General features: G+C 46.1%; 1 protein-coding gene across 8 annotated transcripts in view; it reads left to right on the top strand.

Annotated features, from left to right (window-relative positions):
- BCL2L11 (BCL2 like 11) overlaps window positions 1–26221 on the top strand; it is a 77696-nt gene that overhangs the window by 37354 nt on the left and 14121 nt on the right. For 4 of the 8 annotated variants that reach the window (XM_023541132.2, XM_023541130.2, XM_010601338.3 and 1 more), the window contains one exon: window positions 13163–15858. The exons of 1 other annotated variant lie outside the window; for it this stretch is intronic. In XM_023541132.2, coding sequence (XP_023396900.1) covers window positions 13163–13261 — 99 coding nt within the window. In that variant the 3' untranslated portion in view covers window positions 13262–15858. Of the gene's footprint in view, window positions 1–4; window positions 4314–13162; window positions 26180–26221 lie in introns of those variants that run through there. 3 more of the 8 variants (XR_010317857.1, XR_010317856.1, XM_064268372.1) reach the window with 3 other exon arrangements.

Here is a 26221-nt window from a genome sequence, read left to right as displayed (position 1 = left end):
CCAGTTAGAGAAATAGAGGAAGTTGTCGTGTAGTTGTCATGTATTGAGTCCACTTAAGGGCAGTGGGGAAGCATATGACACGAAGCTGTGGCATCTGAACCCTTGAAGGACCAGGTGAGAGCCCCAAGGTGAGCGCTAAGTCCCGGTGCCTGTTCCCCTCTCCTGGACCCAGCGCCCTGGCCCCATGTCACCCTATGGCAGAGTTACCAGCCCCACCCACCCACTACGAGTGTTTTTGGTAAATTTTTGTTTTGAAATTCAGATTTACAGAAAAGTCACAATAATGATACAAAGACCCCTCTTAGATCTGTCCCCCACGTTTGCCAGTGTTCATGCTGTGCCACATTCTCATCACCGTCCCTGTCTTTATATATTTATATACACGTGCATGTTATTGAGGGTGAGGTACAGACATGACGCCACTTTACTCTCAAGTACTTAAGTGTATGTTCCTGAAAAGTACTCTCTTATGTCATCATGGTATGATTTTTAAAATCTGGACATTAACTGCTATAGTACTGTTAACTAAACTGTGGACCTTATTCAAATTGTACCAGTTGTCCCAATATATAGAGTTTTATAGTTAAGTTTACATTAGTTGTTATGTCTCTATCGTCTCCTTTAATTTTGGATGGTCTTTGTCTTTCGTGATGCCGAGAGTTCTGAAAAGCACGGGACAGCTGTTTTAGACACTGTCCCTGAATTTGGGCGTGTCTTATGTTTTTGCACGATGAGGTTCCTTCCAGTTTTGCGCTTTTGGCAGGAGCACCCTGAGACGACGTTGTGCCCTGTCCACTGCCTCACGTCTCTGCACCATTACTGTCGATGTGACTTTGATCACTTGGTTAAGGTGGGGTCTTTCATATAAAGTTATTTTTCTATTTGTAGTAGAAGGAAAGAGATTGCAAAGGAGGGAAGAACTTTCCCTTCTGTCCTGTATATTTATCAACTTTGATTTGTGGGCTCCTGTTTTATCCATGGGTCATTATGCTTTACTTTCAGTATTCATTTTGATAATCAAATTGTCCCAGATTTGGCTAATGACAGTCCTTTGGTGTGTTTTTCACCCTGTCCTTAAACATTAAAGTGCCTTTGTAGCACAGGCACACGTAGTATGTGTTGTGGGACAAAGTCCAAGGCACTGTGAGATATTGGAGCTCTTACGTGGCATTTGTTGCTGAATGATGGACACCCACCTGGTGTACTGAGGCTATGGGGACTGTGAGACATTGGAGCTCTTACACGCCATTCGTTGCTGAATGATGGACACCCACCTGGTGTACTGAGGTAATGGGGACTGTGAGACATTGGCGCTCTTACACGCCATTCGTTGCTGAATGATGGACACCCATCCGGTGTACTGAGGTTATGGCTCCCCGTGTCCAGGTCTGCTGTGGAGGACGCTTTTGTGAGACTCTGAGGAGGGAAGGTAACTGAGTCTTTACTTGGAATTTATGAAGAAGGCTAGCAGTTTGAAGTTAGCTGAGTGATACAGTGTTGATTGAATTTTAGCAGCCTACACCTTGAGACCCCCTGTCCCCATGCACTCATCCATGGGTGCATCGTCACAAGATAACCAGGTACCCTTTTGTCCTTTAATAGCCTCTGCTATTTTCTGTCGCCACTCAGAACCTGCATCGTTCAAGTCCTAGCTCATCTGCTGGAGGTCATATAGCAAGTGTAGGTCACGGCCCTCTCACAGGAGGTGGGTCCCACCCACCAACCTACCTGCTCTCCCACCTTTGCAGGCATGGAGTGCTGTATACTTACCACCAGTTCTGGGAGGATGGATCCACTGGAAGGGAACTTGGCCCTGGGCCCGGAGTTGGTGTGCAGGCCCTTCAGAATGCAAAACACTTGCTCTTGGAATAATTAGACCCATCCTCTAACCAAAGCTCTCCCCAGTACTGGGGCTGCCAGCTTGTCCTTCTGTGGCCTTCTCAGTCCAGCCTAAGTTGTTCTGTGCTAAGGTGACTACTCTCGCATAGCAGTGACTGGGTTGGGGAGGGCTTGAACTGAAGTCCTCACAGTGGACTGCAGTGGTCAGCAGCCCTTGAAGCTGCACCAGACTCTCTAGACGGGACAAGGAATGAGTGGAAACCCTTTCATTGTTTCGCTGTAATTATGATCACCAGGGACAGTGCCTCTTTGTTTCCAGTGCCTGCCTCCACTTCTTGCCAGGGATGTGCAGGCACGAGCGGACCGACCTCTAGACCAGCGTGTAAGACTGTGCTGGACGAAGCAGCGGGGAGGGAAAGGTGGCTCGTGGTCTGGTTCTGGTGGAAACAAGCACGAGCGGACTGACCTCTAGACCAGCGTGTAAGACTGTGCTGGACGAAGCAGTGGGGAGGGAAAGGTGGCTTGTGGTCTGGTTCTGGTGGAAACAAGCACGAGCGGACCGACCTCTAGACCAGCATGTAAGACTGTGCTGGACGAAGCAGCGGGGAGGGAAAGGTGGCTTGTGGTCTGGTTCTGGTGGAAACAAGCATGAGTGGACCGACCTCTAGACCAGCGTGTAAGACTGTGCTTGATGAAGCAGTGGGGAGGGAAAGGTGGCTCGTGGTCTGGTTCTGGTGGAAACAAAGGTTTAACTGAGCTGCCAGTGCATTAGCATGTTTGTATCCTGTATGTGAACTTGAAATCTTTGAGTATTCTCCTTGCTAAGAAGTGAAATTCCCGGAGCTGTTTGAGTTTCGTTTTATTAATTATAATCATTCTTCTATAGATAATGTATGAGAGGTCTCAACTGTAGTTTGCTTGGTAATCGTGCATTCTGAATGCAAACCCAGAGATGTGTGTGCTCAGACAGTGTTCTTCAGAAGCCGTCGTTAATCAAATGCTGGAGTTTAACAGATGCTTTCTAATCTCTCTGTGAATAAAACAATGAAAACCTTGGATATCAAATATTAAGTTAAAACTTGCCATCCTCCAGGCTCCTGCATCTCTAAGTGGTTACTGTTTAACGGCCTGTGGTCCCCACCTGCCCCACAGGTACGCCCCCCGCAGCACGCTGACTGGCACTCACACATGGTCTGGGCAAACACAACTGCACACAGCCCTCCACCCGACCAGTCGTGTGCACACAGCAGCACCTCATCCCACTGGTCCTGGAGTACACCCAGCACAGCAAAGCAGTCAAGCACACGACTCGTTTAAAAAGCAGCTCCAGAATGCTTCAAGACAGGTAAACAGAGCAACCAGCATTTCCCTTTCCAAACATCGAAAACCAGCTGAGAAGCGTTTCGTTTATAGTTCAAAGTGAAAGAAAAGAGAACAACGATGATACGGATGACAGCATTTTCTAGGTCCATGTCTGAACGTTCTCATTTATTCTTTAGTTTTTTTTTTTAAGGGATGGACAGGGCTCACTGGCAGACCCAGGGCTCAAGTCCAGATCTGATCTCAAATTCACTGCACTTCTCCTGAGACCACACACTATCCAACTACTCACGGAAAGTCTTCTTCCAGAAAATCCACAATCCACAGGTGCCGTCTCCATCAAGATAAACAGAACCACGTGCTCTCCTGAAGGTCCCCAGAAGAACAAAACAACGAAGACAGAGCCCAAGTCCTAGGAAGGATGACCCTTCCATGCCCCAGGTTCTGGTGTCTCCATGGCTAAAGGTGGTAGTTTTTGCTGTCTCGTCCTCGTACTTGTGGTATGGAAACAGGATGGCATAAGTCAGGCATGAAGGGCTTTTAAAACCAAGACACTGAACTGCTTCCCCCACCTCCAAAGAAAAAGCATTTGCTAAAACCAAAAATTATGTCATAGACAAACTGGCAGGCACCAGTTTATTTGAGCTGCACATGATTGTTTTTGCTATGAAAATTGCCATCTACAAACCATGTAAAGTGTAGGGTAACTCATTATTTCCTGGAAGGCACTGTGACAGCCCCTGGTGTTCTCCAGCTCCTGGACATCAATCCTAAACCCTCTGTCCCCTAGTCCCTTAGGGCAAGATACCAGTCAGACAGGTGCCACACCCAAACCTGGAGCAGGACTACCTCTCTGCTGGAGTCCTTCCTGGCCCGGCATCCAGTCTGCCATTACACATCGCCACTTTAAGATCATTTTATTAATTAAAAAAAAAAAAAGGTTAGTCTTGTTATGGATTGAATTGTGTCCCCCCAAAATGTGTGTCAACTTGGCTAGGCCGTGATTCCCAGTATTGTGTGATTGTCCACCATTTTGTCATCTGATGTGATTTTCTTATGTGTTGTAAATCCTGCCTCTACAAGGTTAATGAGGGAGGATTAGAGGCAGTTATGTTAATGAGGCAGGACTCAATCTACAAGAGTAGGTTTTATCTTGAGTCAATCACTTTTGAGATACAAAAGAGAGAAGCGAGCAGAGAGACAGGGAGACCTCATGCCACCAAGAATGAAGAACAAGGAGAAGAGCACCTCCTTTGGTCCCGGGGTTCCTGCACTGAGAAGTACATAGACCAGAGGATTTTGACCCCAGAGCTGACACAGAGAGAAAGCCTTCCCCTAGAAGTGGCACCCAGAATTCAAACTTTTAGCCTCCTAGATCATGAGAAAATAAATTTCTTTGTTAAAGCCATCCACTTGTGGTATTTCTGTTACAGCAGCACTAGATGACTAAGACAAGTCTTAAGGATGTTAGGCATTTGTTCAGTGTTGAAATTCTATAAGAAACTAGATTTGTGGAACAAGTTAAAAATTTCTCTTTGTCTCACAGTTCTGTAGGTCTTAATCTTGCTTTTTGGTTTGTCTCTCATTAAGCATTGAGCTCACTGTATGTGACCGTGATGATGAAGTGTCTTGTTTCCCTTTTCTCTTTGACTGTCAGGAAGCTCTTACGTAAACTGGCCCTCAGCTGCAGTAAGCTTCACCCCCCGGTTCCCAGAGTAAGCCTGTTTCTTGATGTCATTTCTGATGTCTCTCAACTTTTATTTTTATTGTGTCTTTTTTATTGTCACTCTCACGTGAGTAGTGTCACGTGTGCTCATGTATTTATTGAGAATTTGGCTCGCAGGCCTCACGTTCAGAGCCAGGATGGTAGGCTTGTGTTTTATGCTGTGCTGGAAAAGCTCAGCTGAGTGGTGGGAATTGTTTAACCTGTTGCCATCGAGTTGGGTTTCCAAGGAGCGGCTGGTGGATTTGAACTGCCGACCTTTTGGTTGGCAGCCAAACTCTTAACCACAGCACCACCAGGGCTCTGAGAGTCACTTGGTGGTTCTTAATTCTGACTCTACAGACTCAGTCTGTGACCTCCTCTTCTCCTACAAAAGGCTTTCCAGCTACCACGCCTTGGTGGCGTAGTGGTTAAGTGCTATGACTGGTAACCTAAAGGTCGGCAGTTGAAATCCGCCAGGTGCTCCTTGGAAACTCTATGGGGCAGTTCTACTCTGTCCTATAGGGTCGCTGTGAGTGGGAATCAACTCGATGGCAACAGGTTAAACAATTCCCACCACTCAGCTCAGCCTCCAGCACAGCATACAACACAAGCCTACCATCCCGGCTCGGAACGTGGGGCCTGTCCTATAGGGTCCCTATGAGTCGGAATCAACTCGACAGCAGTGGGTTTTGTTTTTTTGGGTGAGGGCTGGCATTGTCGTGCTGAGAAGGGAGCAGAAGCAGCCCCCCAGGTTCTCAGCTCTGGGAGTGGGCAGCTGGGCTGACTCCAGAGCCCCTCTTAACTTCTGTTCTGCCTCAGGACTTCCAACTCCTATGCTATCCCTTTCCATTCTGGGAGCTTTTGTGTTAAGAGTCTTGGCATGTGTGGCTTCCTGGCGGGAGCATGGGCTCGGGACCACAGTCCTGACTCTGTGGCCCTCTTGCTCAGCCACCTTGAGCCAGTTGCAGGGCCCCTCTTGGCCTCTTTCACCGTCTGTAAAACAGGAAGAGCAGCACTGGCTCATGGCGTTGTCGGGAGACTGACAAGGTGTGTGCTAAGTCTTCGCTTAGTGCTGCAGTGGGTTGTTCTCATTCCTCGGTTGGGCCGCTCCAGGTCCAAACTGTCTTGGGCAGCTCTTCTGAGGCTGGGCTCATCCGTCTCTGCGGGGCCGTGATGCCGAGTCCCTGGGCAAGTGCTGCAGGTGTCTGTGGTCTCCCTGACTGGCTCCCAGGGTGGCCTGGGGTCCGGCCTCTTTTGTTCCCTAAGCATCTGCTTCCTTGGATTGAGCAAGAGAGCATTGTTTTGCTTTGATTATTTTGGCATTCAAATATAATAAAATCCCCGGACAGTCTACTGTCGTTGGAAAGAATGGTGAGGATGGTGTGTGACTTTCCAGTTGTCTTCTCCTTGGAGCTGCTGCAAACTGTGCAGGGGGCTTGGGCTGCCCTGTGGGCTGGGGCATGGTGAGCGTGCTGCATTCTCCTTGCTCTGGCCGCCCACAGGCCATCTCGTACTCCTGTCCTGCACTCAGCGTCTCCTTGCTGCTCCATCCTCCGTTCTCCGAGCCCTGGTCAGTAGCAGAGCCCTGCTCGAGGGCTTTCCCTTAGCACAGCACCCCCCATCTCACCCTCCCCCTCGCTACCCCTAGTGAGCTGGTGTCGTCTGGTATCATGTGGACACGTAAGGAAATATTTAGAATTCCCTGCCTCAGTGCTCTAGAGGCCATCTCAAAGGATCTCTCTCTCTCCCTGTCTCTCTTTTTGGTTAACTTGGCTAGAGGTTTATCAGTTTTATTGGTCTTTTCAAAGAAACAAGCTTTTGGTTTCTTTGATTTCCCTCTATTAATTACCTGTTTTCAGTTTCATTGATTTCTGCTCCAATTTTTATGATTTCTTCTGTTTACTTTGGGTGTAGTTTGCTCCTCTTCTTTTTGAGTTTCCCAAGGTGGAAGCTTTGCTCATTGACCAGAAGGTATTTTTCACATCTCCGAAGAGGTGGACCTAAGTCTGTAGATGGGAAAACCATGGAATCTGATGCGTAGATGTTCCCAGCTTTGAAGGGATGTTCTGTGAGGGAAAAATCTGGGATGTAAAACCAGCTTTAAAGTCTGGTTTCTTAGGAGAAATCAGAACGTAACCGTCTAAATGTTGCTTTAACTGAACTGTCTGCTGCATCTCAGATGTGTTCTCTTCAAGCCTTCTTGTCCTTGCTCACATTAGCCCCTCTGAGCAACCCCTTTTCTTCCTTCAGACTCAATTCAGGGATTGACTTTGGTGCCTTCCTGTCCCACCGCACCCCGCCGCCCCCGGCAAATGTTTGTGTTGCCCTTGTCACTTTGTCTTGCTTGTTTGTATGGCACTGGTCTTCAGCAGAGCACAGGCTCCGTCACAGCAGGTGCTGTCTGTCTGTGACAGGAAGGCCCCTCAGCATCTTGATTCTCCTTTGGTGTAAGCAGTCATACTTCACTGGACGTGTGGATGCTTTTCCATCTATGAAGTGGGAATGTGCACGCACGTACCTCATGGCCCCAGAGGCGGCGTCAGGGGCTCTCTTCTGTACTTCCTCATTGCTGGTACCCACAAGTACCCCTCAGGATGGGGCTGTGTGCTGCTCTTCTGTGCTCAGTGCTGGTGACACAGGTGTCAGCGTTCAGTGTGCCATGAAGTGGGCCTGGCTGTGATGCACACCAGATATTGGGGCTGCAGGAGTCCTGTCCCCCCCCCGACAGAAGGTTGTCCCTGGGCAGAGACACAAAGCTAGATGTGGAGAGGCTCATCTTCTAGGCTCAGGGGTGCCCATAAAAGTCAGTTACCCTAGTACCCAGCCATCATGTAGCTCTCGATTTAGACCGTGGAGATAGAAACACCCAGTGTGATGGGCCCTGTACTTCAGGCACTTGTGACTTTGCTGAAGAAGACTTTTATATGTGCATGAGAGAGAAAGATAACTTTAATAAAGCTCACACAAAATATGTGTACTTACAACATTTAGTTTTTGGAATAATTAATCTCTTTCACCCAAATGAGTCATTTTATCTTTCTTCAGTGCTTTTACAATTTAGACTAAAACAGCGTTACCCTACTCTGATCTAAGAAGTGTTTCTTAACTTAAAATGTGAAGAGCCAAGAATTGTAGTTAAATATGAGGGGAAAATTCAAGAGGTTCAGAAGGGGGGTAAACATCTCTCCTGACTATTCTTGTTTTAGTTCCTGTTTTGGTGTAAACACTTTTGATCAGGAAAGATAGTCCGTTTTATATTGCCCAGTTTTGGGGTGGCAGAACATAAGCCTGCCTTTAGTGCACACACGCCTCTCCTGCCCGACTTTGGGAGTCAGGCATCCCAGCAGATGCAGCCTCTGGACTCCAGATGGGAAGGTGTGTCCTGCAGAGAGGAGCACGTCTCAGGAAGAGGCTCTAAGGCATGGCTGCTGACCTTTGTTTTTATATATGCTCTTACTGTCATTCCAGCCCCATATCAGATGGCAGGGACCATTGGGACAGCACATCTCAGTGCTTGGGGTCAGACTTATCTTTAAACTTTCATTTAACTTACTGCTCTCCTGCAACATGGTGATTGTGATTTTTAGCCTGACTTACAAATTCTTTCTTGGGTGTGATGCTCTGTGTCTTGCTTACCTAGTGCTGCTGTAACAGAAATGTCACAGGTGGATGGCTTTAACAAAGAGAAGTTTATTTTCTCACAGTAAAGTAAGCTGAAGTCCAAATTTAGGGTGTCGTCTCCGGGGGAAGTCTTTCTTTCTCTGTTGGCTCTGGAGGAAGGTCCTTTTCATCAGTCTTCTCTGCTCAGGAACCCCAGGTCTAAAGGATGCGCTCTTTTCCCGCCATTGCTTTCTTGGTGGTATGAGGTCCCCAACTCTCTACTTGCTTCCTTTTCCTTTTATCTCTTGAGAGATAAAAACGCCCCGGGCAAACTCCCTTTACTTTGGTTCAGGAATGTGTCCTGGGTAAGGGTGGTGTTACAATCCCGCCCTAATCCTTTTTAACATAAAATGATAATCACAAAATGGAGGACAACCACACAATACTGGGAATCATGGCCCAGCCAGATTGGTAAACGCATTTTGGGGGGACATAGTTCAGTCCGTGACACTGGCTCGGACCTGCCCCGTGTGTGCTCACTCTGACGTCTCACAAGTGTGTTTCCTCTCTGTGGCTTCGCCTCATTGCTTTGAACTCTCCACTGTAAAGACTCTCGGCGTTTCAGAGTTGCTGTCGAGTAGATTTAGATTCCAGCTCATGGTAACCCCATGTTAGAAGAGAACGGGGCTCCACAGGGTTTTTAACGGCTGACTTTTTGGAAGTAGATCACTAGACCTTTCTCCTGAGGTGCCTCTGGGTGGACTCAAACCTCCAGACTTCTGGTTAATAGCTGAGTGTGTTAACCGTTTGACCACCCGGGGATTCCCCTAACTCCTTGTTGTTAGGTGCCGTTGAGTCCTACTCAAAGCGACCCCGTGTACAACAGAACAAAACACTGTCCGGTCCTGCACCACCCTCACAGCCCCACCATCCCTTGCTATGCTTGATCCCATTGTTGCAGCCACTTTGTCAATCCATCTCATTGAATGTCGTCCTCTTTTTTGCTGACTCCCTGCTTTATGAAGCATGATGTCCTTCTCCAGGGACTGGTCCCTCCTGATAATGTGTCCAAAATATGTGAGATGAAGTCTAACCGTCCTCGCTTCTAAGGACCATTCTGGCTGTACTTCTTCCAAGACAGATTTGTTCGTTCTTTTGGCAGTCCATGGTATATTCAATATTCTTCGCCAACACCATAATTCGAAGGTGTCAATTCTTCTTCGGGTTTCCTTATTCATTGTCCAGCTTTACCAAGCATATGAGGCAATTGAAAACACCATGGCTTGGGTCAGGTGCACCTTAGTCATCAAAGTTGATATCTTTGCTTTTTAACACTTCAAAGAGTTAGTGTTTTGCAGCATATTTGCCCACAGCAATGGATCATTTGATTTCTTGACTGCTGTGTTGGTTGTGGCTCCAAGTAAAGAAATCCTTGACAACTTCAGTCTTTTCTCTATTTGTCATGATGTTGCTTATTGGTCCACTTGTGAGGATTTTTGTTTTCTTTATATTGAGGCATAATCCACACTGAAGGCTGTGGTCTTTGATCTTCATCAGCGTTTCAAGTCCTTTTCACTTTGAGCAAGCAAGGTCATGTCATCTGCATGTCGCAGGTTGTTAATGAGTCTTCCTCCAGTCCTGATGTGTTCATTGTCATATAGTCCAGCTTCTCAGATATTTTCTCAGCATACAGGCTGAGTAACTATGCTGAAAGGACACAGCCCTGACGCACACCTCTCCTGACTTTAAACCTCACTCCTTACCGCACCCCAAGGCACAGTCCCTGCTTTAGGAACCAAATTGCAGCAGCAGTTCCTCATTTAGACGCGGCACTGAGGTCCTCACTTAGTGTGCACTCCTGCCAGCTGTGGCCCATGGCCTTCTGCACCAGCTGATTGTCCTGCTTTGGTGTTCGCACCCAGCTGTGGCTCTTGTGCCACCTGGCCGGCAAGCACATCGGTCTCAGACCACGTGCGCCCGTCAGCCTTGCTGATGTGTGTGGCTGAGGTATTAGGGTAACTGTAGCCTGAGACAGGAGCTGTCTGTGCTCCAGCTGTTTGCTGCGGTGTGGATCATAAACCTGGCCAGGAACAGCTTTAGCCGGCTGTGCCAGCTGTCAGGGATTTTCTGGGCTGGCACAACTTTTAGAATTCATGGTAAATGGCCTCCTCCATTGAATGCAGTCCAAAAGCAATTGTTCACTGGCTTAGAAGTGTGGGTGGTGATGTCATGCCTGATGTAGTAAGTGAGCTGCCGTGGTCCTTGCTCACCGAGCTGTGTGTCTTTGACGTGGCCATCATCTCATACCAACTAGGTTTCTCTGTGTCAGGATTGGGTGTTCCTTTTCCAGAATTTCCCAGGTGTGGTTTTTCTTAAAAACAAAAAATTCGGGAACTAGAGAATTCCACGGGAGCCCTCCACTCCCACCCATGTCCTTTCTATTTGAAATGAAAGCAGAACTCTAAAAACTTGGGTGGAATTCTCCCAGAGGTGTCTTTCACTCATCTCTGGTCACGGTAACAGCCTGGGAGGGTAGGCGCAAGGTGTCTCCTCTCCAACAGCGTCAGTACTAGAATATGAAATTTACACTTCCTAAGTGTAAGCAGTTTGGGGTCTGTCCCCAGTGTGACTGTGGATACCTGGCCGGGCCCATTCTCTGGGCCCACTAAGGAAAGCAGTGACATCAGGTTCTTGTGGAGATCGCTGTCTTGAAGCGATTGCTCAGCCTTCCACTGCATACAGTTCTTCATTTTAGTAAGCTGTGGTTTTATTTTGAATCAGCCTCTTTCAACCTATTAATATTAACTAAACTAAAATTAACCTTCCCCTAAACTATTCTCACATAGAAGCAGCAAAGTAATTTTGAAAGTTAAATCAAAACAAAGCAATCTTGTTCTTGTTCGTAAAAAAGATAAAAATCACAGACTGTGGTTACAGAGTGCCTCTACAGGAATTGCTTACATAAAGCTGATTTCCTCCAATCTTGTTATGGAAGGAAAGAAGGAAATGCCGTACGTAGCCTTATCACCATCCCGTATGTATGTCAGACAAGTGCTCCGGAGCTTGTGTAAACAGTTGAGAGAAGGCAGCTCCAGTGGCAGCTGGTATCTAGGAGTAACATTTTGGGTCTGGAGGGGACAGTTATTCTCTGCCTGATTCCTGGATGTGGTTCCTGTGATAGCTGGAAGCACCCCGCTGCCAGAATGAGAAGGGAGGCTCGTCAGGTGCTGTAGACCCCTGTGGCAGCTGGTCTTGTGTGTGTGTAACTCATTGAGGAAAGGGAAAGTGATAATTTCAGACTTGAACAGTGAAGTGGGTTGCAGCCCTCGTGTTTGGGCAAAAGTCTTCCATTACCTTCTTTGGCTGGTCTGAATTTACACCTCACACTTACAGTCCAGAGGGCAGTGGTAGCTCAGCAGTAGAATTCTCCCATTCCATGTGGGAGACCTGGGTTCAATTCCTGGCCAGTGCACCTCGTGTGCAGTCACCACCCTCTGTCATTGGAGGCTTGTGTGTTGCTATGATGCTTAACAGGTTTCAGTGGAACTTCAGACTGAGACCAGGAAGAAAGGCCTGGTGAGCTACCTCCGAAAACCAGTCATTGAAAACCCATGGAGCAGTGGTCTGGTCTGCAGCTGGTCGTGGGGATGGTGGAGGACCAGACAGCATTTTGTTCCATTGCGCATGGGGTCACCATGAGTTGGGGCCAACTTGAAGGCAGCTAACAACCACAACGCTTACTAGCCTTGTAAAATTGACTATAACTCGAAATTGGGCACCCTGGAAGACCCGAGACCTCTGAAACTTTCAATAATTTGGCATTTTCCGTTTTTTTTTTTTTTTTTTTTTAAGTTTTACAGATTGTGGTAATAGATGGTGGTCACTGGAAAAGAAGCTTTTTTTTTTTTTTTAATTGCTTTCTGCTCCTTCCTCCCTGTGCAGGGAGCTTGAGGCCCACCCCGCCTGTCTCATCATGGACACCACGCTGGGCCGCAGTGTTTACCCGGTGACGCTGCTCGGGAGCAGCCCAAGGGGCACGTTGGTGCTTGGCACAGCATCTGCTCTTCATTTAGCTTCCTGGGGCGAATTACACCAAATCACTGGTTTCTTAAATAAATTACAGCTACCAGAAATTCACCCTTGTGGGAACCTGAGACGTGTTTGAGTGTCAACAACTTGGATCATAATAAGTTGGTTACCTCAGATCTACCAAGGTCGTTCCTCCCTCTCTTTGCCCCGACCCCTTTACATTGGGCATCAACTCCTGGGACTTGGGGTGCTTTCCCAGGTACCATGATGGAGGTTGGGGGTTGTGGGGATATTGGTTTGCAAGCAGGTGATGCATTTTCCTGAACCAGGTGGTACTGGCCAGTGATGGCACTGCCTGCACATGGCTTTTAGAGGGCAAGCTGGTCCGCAGGGATTCCCTGAGTTTCCCAAACATTGTTTTGATTGCTTTTTTTGAGAGGAAGAAAAACATTTGGAATCCCTGCCCTTTTTGTATTCTCTTCATCTCTTGCAGGGGAAATAGGAGTTAGCTGTCTCAGGGAAGCCTTGGTGCGTTGATGACATAGCAGTCTTTCAGGGGTCTTCCTTAGCGATTGAGATGGGGTTGACTGTTCATTTAAATATGTGCCCCATCCCCCCAAAAAAGAGTTAGGGCTAAGAAATAAAAAAATTTTCCTTTTGCTGTTCCAGGCTTTTTTGAATAATTACCAAGCAGCCGAAGACCACCCTCAAATGGTTATCTTACGTCTCTTACGCTACATCGTCCGCCTGGTGTGGAGAATGCAGTGATGGTCCTCTGAGCGGCAGAGCTGTGCACAGACATTCAGCTTGTCACCAGCAGCACGTACGAGCACCGGGGTCTCTGTGCTGTTAATACGCAGCCAGCGGTCTCCCCAGAGGAGGTGTGGAGGGGGCAGGTGACACCACGGCCCTAACGATGCCAAGCTGGATGTGGACTTGACCTTGCTCATCATTGTGTGGCAGTTTTTAAGTGGAAGTTTGTTGTGAATGTAAATGAGGGAGGATTTTTTTTTTTTTTTATGTACAAATCATGGTTTTTTTAGAGCAGCATTTTTTGCAAGAATGGTGTTTACATGTGGTGTGTTTTTTCCCCCTTCTTTACTAAGAACAGCTTTTCAAAAAGGAAATGGAAACTTTCTGACAAACTCATGAATGATTTTTATACTGAAATTTTAAGAACCTGTTGGCTACTCTCAGAGAATTGTGTAAACTCTGCAGAGGAGACTGAGCCAGCTAACTTATAAAGCTGCCTTAGTTTGTTTTTAGAGATTACTGTTCATGATTTTTAAACAGGGAGAGGTGTGATAGGCCCCCTCACTTCCCTGCCATAGCCTCTTTCTATGATCTATTTTTAATTATTATTATTAATACCAAAAGAGTTCGTAATTGAAATGGAACTTATACAGGGCAGAGGGTCTGCAGCCAGCCTGCACTGACATGCCGCTCCGTGTTGCAGATATTCACTCACCTCCTTAAATGTAGTTCCATCTGTGGTGGAACTCCAGGCTGTTTTTCCATGTTTTTCCTCGTCTCCTTTTGTGATGTCCCGTGTCTGTCTGGGCGCTGAGGCAGAGACACGGTCTGGGGTATCTGCTGATAAAGGTCAGAACGAGAGGTGGAATGTGCCTGTCTCACACAGCCCCATCTTCCAGCCGGAAGTGCTTGGTGGTGTTCCTTTAGTCTCGATGGGCACGGCAGTTAGAAGCATTGTGACGAGTGATAGCAACGGTAACAGCAGACAGCATAGTACGCACTGCACCCCTTTGCACTGCTGGCTCTCGTGGGAACAGGCCTGTCACAGGGTGAGCTCTGCACGGCACCTCAGAGAGTCCACACCCCCACGCAGCGCAGTCCAGCGCGGTCCACACCAACGCCCTACTTGCACAGCGGTCAGCTGAGTTGGCCGTTTCTGTTGTGGCCCTGCTTTAGTCCATTTAGAGTCCACCTGACCTTAGATGCCTGATGCTTGGTCCCTGCTCCTCTAAATCCATCTCAAAATGTAGGCTGAATTCAGGTTTTACCAGTACCATAGACCCTTAATGGGGCCTAAGTCTGAAATGATCCTTCAGCCTTCTGCCAGATGCTATTTTTACTTTGTCCACTTCTCTTGTGACAGTCCGATGCTCTGGGGCCCCGGCATATCCACGGCTCCCACCGGTGCCCTCTGCAGGCCCCTACTGCTGCAGTGAGCAGGAGGCCTGGCTCCTAGTCAGTCACCTCAGGGCCTTCTAACAGCTGGGGACACCCAGGAGACGCGAGGGAGCAGTGGAAGGGGTGGGAAGATCATTTTGTGAACCTGTAACTCTTACAGTTTTTGAAAACTCAGATTATTAAACAGCTTTTTAAAAGAAATATGTGAATTTTCAAATGAGTCAACAGTGCCAGCAACTGTTGTGTTTCTTTTGTCCCACAGAGGCCCAGTGTTTTCACAGGATTTAGTGAAGTGGAAAAATCCAGTCATTTGTATCTTCATATGTGTTAAGACCCACTTTTCCTTTAGGTAGAGATGATTGGAGTACAAACATTCCCATCTTCCCCCCCGCCCCAGAAAATCTCCTTGGCGTTTTGAATATTTTTTTAAGCTGTGTTGGTTGGATTGTTGCTTGTGTTCTTGACGTGTCTTGAACCTCCTCGTAGGATCACAGGGTCCACGGCTGTATGGACGTGTTAGGGATGCAGCTGTGGACCTGCTGAGCACACACCAAAGATGTATTTGGTTCTGGGCTGCTCCCACCCCTCCCAGGATCCCCATAGTCACGGGCCAGCCTCTCTGGCTGGAGCACTTTACTCTGTTTTTTCAGCCCCGCTGCTCCAGGGAGCGACGCTGTGCACCCCAGGCTGGATGCAGGAGGTCCTGCTACCGCTGCCCCTGCTTGAGGGCCATGTCACCTCTGACATGGTGGCCTCAGGGTTGGCCGTGGAAGCAGCTCGTGAGGAAATAAGAGAGTCTATGAATTGTAGAAGTATTAAAGGACAGGGCGTCGGGACCAGGACGTGAGAGACGATTGGGTGTCTCTGTACCGTATGTGTCTCTTTATCCAGATCCTCTCCTGCAGGAAGTATCCCTACCGTGGGTATGCCTTTTCCTTTTTTTTTAATTTGGTAGGAAAAAATAACTAGATGCCCTTTTTTGAAAACTCAGTGCGGGTTTTGTGCCTTGACAACCTCTACTACCCACATGAGGTTTTAGAAAGTGTCCTGTGGCTTAACACTGAAATGCAATAAAAACACAGAAGGACTTCATCCATGAGTCTTCCGATGACCCATCCTCCTTCCTCACCTGCACAGATTTCATGAAGAATTTTCTTTGGTTGTGGAGAAAAAAAAAAAAAAAAATTGAGAAACTGGCTTAAAATTTTATCCAATCAGAACAACTGTATACAGTAGAATACAGTTTCCCGTTTCCCCTCTTAATGTATATATCTGACTATTTATTAGATTAGGAGATCATATCTTACTTATCAACTGAGCCAAATGTCTGTGCAATTGTGTTTTCTTTACCCTTCTTGTAAAATTTTGTACAGCTAAGTAAGTAAAAATCACTGTTTTTCTAAACTTTTTCATAATTGAGGTTGTAAATATTGTAGATTCCCTCTGCGTAACTGGTGCCCTACTGTTTCATAATGCTGTAACTTGTAGAAATATTGTATATTTATTTTCTGCTTATTTAAAGTCTGAAGTTCTGAAAAGTGTTGACTTCCCTCCCCCCATCCCCACTGTCCCGTCAGTTGCTTTAGCTCCCAGTGGTCCTTGTTCAGCTCCCTGCAGGCCCTGGGTCTCCCCGAGGGACAGTCCTCCAGCTTTGGTTCTTGGTAACTTGGTCAAACGTGTGTACATTCTTGAGTTTTGCTGTCCTTTTGATGAAGTTTATGCTTAATTGCCAATGAAAGACTGTAACTCTGATAGGTCACAAAATTCAGCTCCAAGAAACACCCAGCATCTTTCTGTTCATTCCAAAGCAGCTATCATAGAAGCAAATTATTCTAACTCCAGGCCATATCTTAAAATAAAATGTATTTCCAGCAGTTGGGAAAGATTTTCCCGTTGAAAATAAACCCCTGACAACTCAGTGTTCAGAGAAATAACAAGGTGCCGGTTTCAGAGGTCTGCCATGAGGTTGTCCAGGGTGAGGGCCAGGCAGGGTGGAGGTACGGACGGGCCTTGCCTTGCCCGGACCCCGCGGCCTGGCGGTGTTGCTCTTGTTTGAGAACAACTTCGGGACCACCTGGTACCACTCGCCCCTGGCTGGTACCTGGTGAGTCGTTGAATCCCCCCAACCTGCTGCGCAGCTTTCTGTTCTCTGACCTGTGGACTGTCTTCAGGAGCTCGGTGTGCAAGCCCCCTGTGTCCCGATCCCTGCGTTCAGCCAGCCTGCTTCTTCAGGTTGGTGCCCTCCTGCACTGTCTTCCCCTGTAGAGAAGCTGGGGGACCCCACTGGACTGGGTGTTAGGATGTGAAAGCTCACGGAAGCTGTAGCGAGACTAATCAGTGGTTGCATGTAGATGGTTCCATCGTCTCTGCTGACTTAGCCTGGTGCCTGTGTGTGTCCACCCAGCACACGCGTGTGCATGGATGTGCTCATACATGACGCTAAATCAGTTGGGTGACCCCTGTTCCACCACAAACATCTTTGCGTGCTAGAAGCACCCTCAGGCTCCCAGCTAAATAACTTGGCGACTTCTGTCTGGAAATGTCGGCCTTTAGAGGCTCTCTTCAGCTGTTTGTGCAGGCTCTGTGACCACTTGTTATTGTATCAGAGCTCATCAGGTACCTGTTGATACATAGCACTGATCTGTCTATGTGCTGATTCATCGCCGACTTGTTTCCCAGAACCCAGCCTATGTAGCATTTGTACTGCGATTTCCCTGGCTTACTTGTGTTTTGCACTGATGAATTTGACAGGGTAATTGCCACTTTACTTGTGCAATACTGCTGTAAATAACTGCAGATTTTTTTTAAAGAACTCAATCTTTTATGTTCTTAATGAATTTTATATAAATAAAACTTTCAACTAGTTTTCGTGAGCTGTTTGATTTGTGTCACAAAATGGAGAAACAGATACCTGACACTGTGCGTGCGTGTGTGTGCACGTGTGTGTATGCACCCACACATTGGCTCTTCATCATTCAGAACGTGTTACCATGTGTGTAGATTCTGTAATTTCTTACTTGAAGACAATTCTGTATAGTATACTTAAAAGCAAACCACTCTTCAAAGTTTTGAAGTGGCTAATGAGACTGCAGTGTCTGCCCACGTTCTGTAGCTAGATATGACTCAACACCTGAGGAGATGGGGTGGGTGTATCAGGAGACGGCTATGAGCTGTGTCGATTGATTCGTGGTTACTCAGGCCCCTGCCGTCTTATCCTGTCTCCTAGTTTAAAGAAAAAGTGAGAAGTTGAGTAGGAAGGGCAGTCTGCCGCACCTGCTCAGAGCAGGAGGTGACACCCGGCAGGAACCCGAGCCCCTGACTACGGACCGATCACAGCCTTTTTATGAAGGAGCTACTATTTTATGGAGAATCCCGTGGTGAGCAGTGGGTGTGAATTAATTCAGGGATGATTGAAAAAGCCAGTTTGGGGAATTGTTAGCTGCTGTCGAGTTGGCCCTAGGCTCGTGTTGACCCTGTACGCAATGGGATCAGACCGTTGTGATCTATAGGGTTTTCATTGGCTAAGTCTTTGGATGTAGATTGCCAGGCCTTTCTTCCTAGTCTGTCTTAGTCTGGAAGCTCTGCCGAAATCTGCTGAGCATCACAGCAACCCACAAAGCCTCCACTGACAAGTGGTGGCTACACACGAGGTGCATTGGCCGGGAACTGAGCCCAGATCTTGCACGTGAAAGGCAGAATTCTACCACTGAACCATGGGAATAAAGGTTATAGGATCATAAACAAGTAATTACATAGTTTGCCACTTATACTCTGAAATCAAAAAGTGGTAGAAAAGTTAGATTCTGGCTGAGCTTTTTTTTAAGCTAATAATTTTAATTATGTGAGCAATATGTGAATATGTTCTTTTGTATGCATGATACACTATACATATATGATATGGATACCTGTATTATGTACAAAAGGAGCCCTGGTGGCACAATGGTTAAGCTCCCGGCTGCCAACCCAAAGGTCAGTGGTTTGAATTCACCAGCTCTGAGGGAGAAAAGACTTGGCGACCTGCCCTGTCAAGGTAGCAGCATGGGAAACCCTATGGGGCAGTTCTACTCTGCCTTATAGAGTCTCTATGAGTTGGAATCGACTCAGTGGCAAACAACATACTATATATTAAAAAAAAAAAAACAAACAAAACTTTCTGTTGAGTTGATTCTGACTCATTGCAATCCTATAGGACAGAAAAGAACTGCCCCATAGGATTTCCAGGGAGCAGCTGGTGGATTCGAACTGCCGACCTTTTGTTAGTAGCTGAGCTCTTTACTACGCTACCAAATACAGGAGCCCTGGTGGCACAGAGATTAAAGTGCTTGGCTGCTAACCAGAAGCCACTGTGGGAGAAAGATGTGGCAGTCGACTTCGGTAAAGATTCACAGCCTTGGAAACCCTATGGGGCAGTCCTAGTCTGCCCTTTAGGGTCGCTATGAGAGCAGTGGGTATATATAAACACATGTACATGTGTATCTACCTATATAGATAGGTATTTCTAAATTGTAAAGCTGGAGTTGTTTTCTGGCTACCACCCCTAATCCTACCTCCTTCCCAAGGTAGGAGTTTGAATTTTTCCAGGCCCTTTCTACGCATTGTGTGCGTGCTTGCACAGCATTTTGTTTTTTGTGTCAACGCTGTCATTCTGTATGTGGTCCTGACTTAGAAGCGGATTATCCATCTTTCCATAGAGGCACGCCACTGCAAGTGCCGCGTGCAGGTATAGTGGAGTCCGTTCACCGGCACCCTGTTTCTGGACGTGCCTGCGTCTTGAGGGCTGCACCAGAGCCTCCTTGGCGGCAGGCAGGAGAGCTCCTTTGATGGCAGCACAGTGCAGTGCGGTAGCAGCTTCGACAGACCTTTCCACGAGCCGTCCAAGATGGCGCCTCCCATCCACACGACCACCAGCAGCTGGTGAGAGACCTACTCGTCCTGTAACACTCTGCCAGAAATTCACAGGTTGGAATCAGTCTGGTGGGTGAAGACTGGTGTTGGTTTAATTTGAATATTTCTATTCATAAGTAGGATAACCATCTTTTCAGGCACTGGCATTTGTCTTTTTTTCTGAGGGCCTTTGCCTATTTTCAATTAGATTTTTTCTTTTTTTTTCCTATTGATGATTAGCTCTTTAGTTTTGATATTCTGGATAAAATCTCTTGTTACATTTTGGAAAATTTTGTCTTTCTGTCTATTTTCATTTTCCCCCATTTTATTATGAAAAACTTCAAACATACAGAAAAGTTGAAAGAATTTTACAGTGAACCCCTGCCTACCAACCACCGAGATCCTACTTTCACTGTCTTACTTTGTTTTATCATACACTATCCAGTCATTAATCCATCTTATTTTTTGTGCATTTCCAAGTAAATTGTAGTTCCACCGAAAATCCTGTCGCGACCCCAAAGGACAGAGTAGAACTGCCCTATAGGTTTCCAAGGCTGTAATCTTTACGGAACCACAAGACTGCCACATCTTTTCCCACAGAGCAGCTAGTGGGTTCGAACTGCCAACTTTTGGTTAGCAGCTGAGCGCTTTAACAACTTAGCCACCAGGGGTCCTTAAATTGTAGTCATCACACCCTTATTCCTAAATACTTCAGCTAAATATCAGTTTTTCTCATGTGAGGTAAAACGTACATACGATAAAGCTTACAAGTGTAAGTGTACGTTTGCTCAGTTTTGGCAAAGCATAGCCTGTCACCTAAAGCGCTCAGTGTCAAGATCAACACCATCCCCATTCCCCAGAAAGTTCCCTCTTGCTCCTTCCCAGGGAGTCCCTCCCCTCCCTGGCCTCAGGAGTTACCTCTGTTCTGTTTGTTGGTTTGTTTGTTTGCTACCATAGGTTAGTTTTGCCTGTGCCTGCACACAGTGTGAGTAGGATCACACGGTGTGTGTCAGGCTGCTTTTGCTCAGTGTGTTTTTGAGATTCACCCATATTACGACTGCCAGTAATTTGTTCCTTTTCATTGCTGAGTAGCAGTCTGTTGTATGAATATACCACACTTTGTCCATTGGCTTATTAATGGACCCCTGAGATGGTCCAATTTGGGCCTCTTCTGAGTAAAACTGCTATGAATATTCTTATACAAGACTTTTGATGAATGTCTTAGTCATCTAGGGCTGCTATAACAGAAACACCACAGGTTGATGGCTCTAACACAGAGAAATTTGTTTTCTCACAGTCTAGTGGGTTACAAGTCCAAATTTAGGGCATTGGCTCCAGGGGAAGGCTTTCTCTCTCTGTCAGCTCTGGAGGAAGGTCCTTGTCATCAGTCTTACCCGGGTCAAGGAGCTTTTCAGGTGCAGGGACCCCAGGTCCAAAGGACGTGCCCTGCTCACAGTGCTGCTTTCTTGGTGGTATGAGGTCCCCAACTCTCTGCTTGCTTCCCTTTTTATCTCTTGAGAGATAAAAGGTGGTGCAGGCCACACCCCAGGGAAACTCCCTTTACACTGGATCAGGGAGGTGACCTGAGTAAGGGTGGTGTTACAATCCCACCCTAATCATCTTAACATGAAATTGCAATCACAAAATGGAGGACAACCACACAATACTGGGAATCATGGCCTAACCAAGTTGACACATATTTCTGGGGGACACAGTTCAATCCATGGCAGTGAACGTGTGTTTTTATTCGCTGCATGTCTTTTAGCTTTGTGGTGTACTTTACGTAGAAGTTGCCAGTTTAGAAGTCAGATTTATCAGTCTTTAACTTAGGCTTTTCTGTTTTGTGCCTCATTTCAGAGAATTTCCGTATGCCAAATTTTAAATGTATTTTCTTCCCATTACCCTATAATTTTAGTGTTTTTTTAAAATCTTTAATCCACCTGGAATTTATTTTTTTTCATGCTATGCAGTATGAATCTAACTTTGTTTTTCTCCCTATAAATAGCTACTCTGTCCTCTTTCTCTACCAGCCTGAATGGTCCTTGACACGCATCAAATCCCTGTACGTATAGGCGTGTTTTTCAACTCTTCCCTTTTTCATTGATCATTTTGCTTATCCTACATTATTTTAAATACCTTAGATTCATAGTATGTTTTGAATATCTTGTTCTTATTTTTCAAGATTGTCATGGCTCTTCTGTGTTTTCTCTTTCATGTGCACTTCAGAATCTGTTTAAGCTTCTTGAAAAGTTTTTTCAGTGTTTTCTTTGGGATTACAATGACTACATATTAATTACCCCCACGTGTCTGTCAGTTTATGGGGGCTCACATGTTGCTGTGATGCTGGAAGCTATGCCACCATCATTCAAATACCAGCAGGGTCACCCATGGCAGACAGGTTTCAGCTGAGCTTCCAGACTAACACAGACTAGGAAGAAGGACTTGGCGATCTACTTCGGAAAAGAATTAGCCAGTGAAAACCTATGAATAGCAGTGGAATATTGTCTGATATAGTGCTGGAAGATGAGCCCCCCAGGTTGGAAGGCACTCAAAATACAACTGCAGAAGTGTTGCCTCCCCAAAGTCAGCCTTAATGACGTGGATGGCGTCAAGCTTTCAGGACCTTCATCTGCTGATGTGGTAAGATTTAAAATGAGAAGAAACAGCTGCAAACATCCATTAATAATCAGAACCTAGAATGTACAAAGTGTGAATCTAGGAAAATTGGAAATCATCAAAAATTAAATGGAACGTGTAAGCATCGATATCCTAGGCATTAGTGAACTGAAATGGACTGGTAATGGCCATCCTGAATCAGACAATCGTACGGTCTACTATGCTGGGAATGACAAAGAGGAATGGTGTTGCATTCACCATCAAAAAGAACATTTCAAGATCTATAATGAAGTATAATGCCATCAGTGATAGGATAATATCCATGTGCCTATAAGTTTTGGTTTGGTTTTTATGAATTCCCTAAACTTCTGTTTTCCATGCGCCTATAAGGAAGACCAGTTAATACGACTGTTATTCAAATTACGCACCAACCACTCAGGTCAAAGATGAAGAAATTGAAGATTTTTACCAACTTCTGCAGTTTGAAATTGATCGAACATGCAATCAGGATGCATTGATAATTACTGGTGATTGGAATGTGAGAAGTTGGAAACAAAGAAGAAGGATTAAAACAAAAACCAAACCCGTTGCCACTGAGTTGATTCCAACTCATAGCCACCCTATAGGACAGAGTAGAACTGCCCCATAGGGTTTCCAAGGAGTACCTGATAGATTCAAACTGCCAAACTTTTGGTTAGCAGCCCTAGCTCTTAACCACTGTCCCATCAGGGTTTCCTAAGAAGAAAAATTGGTAGTTGGGAAATATGGCCTTGGTATTGGGAATGATGCCAGAGATTGCATGATAGAATTTTGGAAGACCAATGACTTCTTCGTGGCAAATATCTTTTTTCACCAGTGTAAACGGCAACTATACACGTGGACCTCACCAGATGGAGTACACAGGAATCAAATCGACTACATCTGTGGTAAGAGACAACGGAAAAGCTCAATGTCATCAGTCAGAACAAGGCCAGGGGCTGACTAAGGAACAGACCATCAATTGCTCATACGGAAGTTCAAGTTGAAACTGAAGAAAATTAGAACAAGTTGGCTAGAGCCAAAGTAGGACCTTGAGTATACCCTACCTGAAATTAGAGAACATCTCAAGAACAGATTTGATGCATTGAACACTAATGACCAAAGACCAGATGAGTTGTGGAATGACATCAAGGACATCATACATGAAGAAAGCAAGAGGTCATAAAAAAGACGAGAAAGAAAGAAAAGATCAAAATGGATGTCAGAACAGACTCTGAAACTTGCTTTTGAATATAGAGTAGCTAAAGTGAATGGAAGATATGAATGATGCAGGAAGCATCAAAAGAAGATAGAAGGAAACAGAGTCACTGTACCAAAAAGAATTGGTTGACATTCATTCATTTCAGGAGGTAGCATATGATCAAGAACCCATGGTACTGAAGGAAGAAGTCCAAACTGCACTGAAGACATTGGTGAAAAACAAGGCTCCAGAATTGACAGAATACCAATTGAGATGTTTCAACAATCAGATGATTGCTCTGGAGGGGCTCATCTATGTCAAGAATTTGCACGGTATCATTGTCAATGTCATTAATATCACACGTAAGCAAAATTTTGCTGAAGGTCATTCAAAAGTGGCTGTAGCAATATATTGACAGGAAACTGCCAGAAATTCAAGCCAGATTGAGATGAGGACATGGAACCAGGGATATCATTGCTAATGTCAGATGGATCCCGGCTGAAAGCAGAGAGTAGCAGAAAGGTGTTTTCCTGTGTTTTATTGACTATGCAAAGGCATTTGACTGGATCATAACAAATTATGGATAACATTTCGAAGAATGGCAATTCCAGAACACTTAATTGTGCTCATGAAGAACCTGTACATAGATCAAGAGGCAGTTGTTCAAACAGAACAAAGGGATACTGCATGGTTTAAAGTCAGGAAAGGTGTGCTTCAGGGTTGCATGGTTTCACCATATTTATTCAATCTGTATGCTGAGCAAATAATCTGAGAAGCTGGACTATATGAAAAAGAACAGGGCATCAGGATTGGAGGAAGACTCATTAACAACCTGCATTAGGCAGGTGACACAACCTTGCTTGTTGAAAGTGAAGAGGACTTGAAGCACTTATTGATGAAAATCAAAGACTACAGGCTTCAGTATGGATTGCACCTCAACATAAAGAAAACAAAAATCCTCACAACTGGACCAATTAACAACATCATGATAAATGGAGAAAATATTGAAGTTGTCAAGGATTTCATTTTACTTGGATCCACAGTCAACACCCACAGAAGCAGCAGTCAAGAAATCAAAAGACGCGTTGCAGTGGGCAAATCTGCTGCAAAAGATCTCTTTAAAGTGTTAAAAAGGAAAGATGTCACTTTGATGACTAAGGTGCCCCTGAACCACGCCATGGTGTTTTCAGTCGCTTCATGTGCATGCAAAAGCTGGACAATGAATGAGGAAGACCAAAGAAGAACTGATGCCTCTGAGTTGTGGTGTTGGTGAAGAATATTGAATATACCACGGGCTGCCAAAAGAACAAACAAATCTGTCTTGGAAGAAGTACAGCCAGAATGCTCCTTAGAAACAAGGATGGTGAGACTTTGTCTCACAAACTTTGGACATGTTGTCAGGAAGGACCAGTCCCTGAAGAAGGACATCATGCTTGGTAAAGTAGAGGGTCGGAGAAAAAGAGGACAACCTTCACCAAGATGGATTGACACAGTGGCTGCAACAGTGGGCTCAAGCATAACAATGATCATGAGGGCGGTGCAGGACTGGGGGAGTGTTTCTTTCAGAACCAGCTAGGTGGCACCTAACAGCAACAGCACATGAATTGAGGGGAGGATTTCCACCTTCTCCCTGAAGATCTCTCCCCAGGTAAGTGGCATTTTTTCCCATCTGTTAGGTTTGCCTTGTGATGCTTTTGGAAACTTGACTTTTCTTACAAAAACCCTGCACATTTCCTGTAGCTCTTCTCTAGGGGCATGGGGATCGTTCTGCATCCAACCCACTCATCTTCCTTTCTTTTATTTCCGCCACAGTTTCCCTTTGTGTGCCTGCCATCTTCCACCTTTGAAATGTTCTCCCTGCCCTCTGGACAGGTCAGCCGATCCAACGCTTTCCCAGGACTTTGAATGTTGAGCAAGCAGAGAAGGAGGGGCTGCTAGATGCCAGCGTCCTCGAGGCATGTTTGTGCCCCTTGGCCATGATGCTCAGCAACCCAGCCATCAGTACCTGGGCCTGGTCTCGCAGCTTCTCACCGATTCTGTGAGCCCAGCTCTCCAATGAGTTTTCTTTGTGCTGAGTTACAACAGTTGGTTTATGTTGCTGGCAGCCAAAGCCCTGACTCATTCCTACCTGACAGGAAGGACTGAACAAAAAGTTTGTGAGGAGTTCTTGATAAACAATGTGAAATCGGAAGGTGTGGGGAGACAGGCTGATTGTTGGCCAAGATCGGAACAGGGCTATGAGAAGATGGAAAATGACAAGGCAACACGATGGTCTCTAATCTTTTTGGGAATACTTATTGCACTGGTTCTCCTTCTCTCAAAAACTCTTACCTGAGGCAAGCCCTCAGGAGAAGATATCACCAAGGAGAAGATACATTAGAATGTTGAAAGCCCGTTCCGTGGGCATGTTAGTGCAAACATGCAGTACTGACCCGGGCCCAAGAAGGCAAGGTTATAACACCTGCTTGGCCTTGTCTTCTGAAAGCAGATTTTGGAGGAATTAGCTCTACAGCATCTCTGGGTGGTGCAAATGGTTCGGCCCTCGACTGCTAACTGAAAAGTTGGAAGTTCGAGTCTACCCAGAGGTGCCTTGGAAGAAAGGCCTCGTGATCTATTTCTGAAAAATCAGCCGTTGAGAACCCTGTGGGGCACAGTTCTGTTCTGACACACATGGGATTGCCAGGATTCAGAACTGACTTGACAGCAGCTGGTATGGGCTGGCTTGAGCATTCATCTCTCCCGGCTCTACAGGAGGCCTTCACAAACCAGCGGCCTGGAGAGTAATGGAGGCCGGAGCATAATGTGTTCCAGTGCAGGTATGGGCTCTAGGGGTCCTACACAGAGATGGGCCACATATG

The sequence above is a fragment of the Loxodonta africana genome, chromosome 15 (assembly GCF_030014295.1).
Source record: "Loxodonta africana isolate mLoxAfr1 chromosome 15, mLoxAfr1.hap2, whole genome shotgun sequence".
NCBI lineage: Eukaryota > Metazoa > Chordata > Mammalia > Proboscidea > Elephantidae > Loxodonta > Loxodonta africana.
Note: the sequence above shows the minus strand (reverse complement) of the source record. Positions and strands in the feature narration are given on the sequence as shown.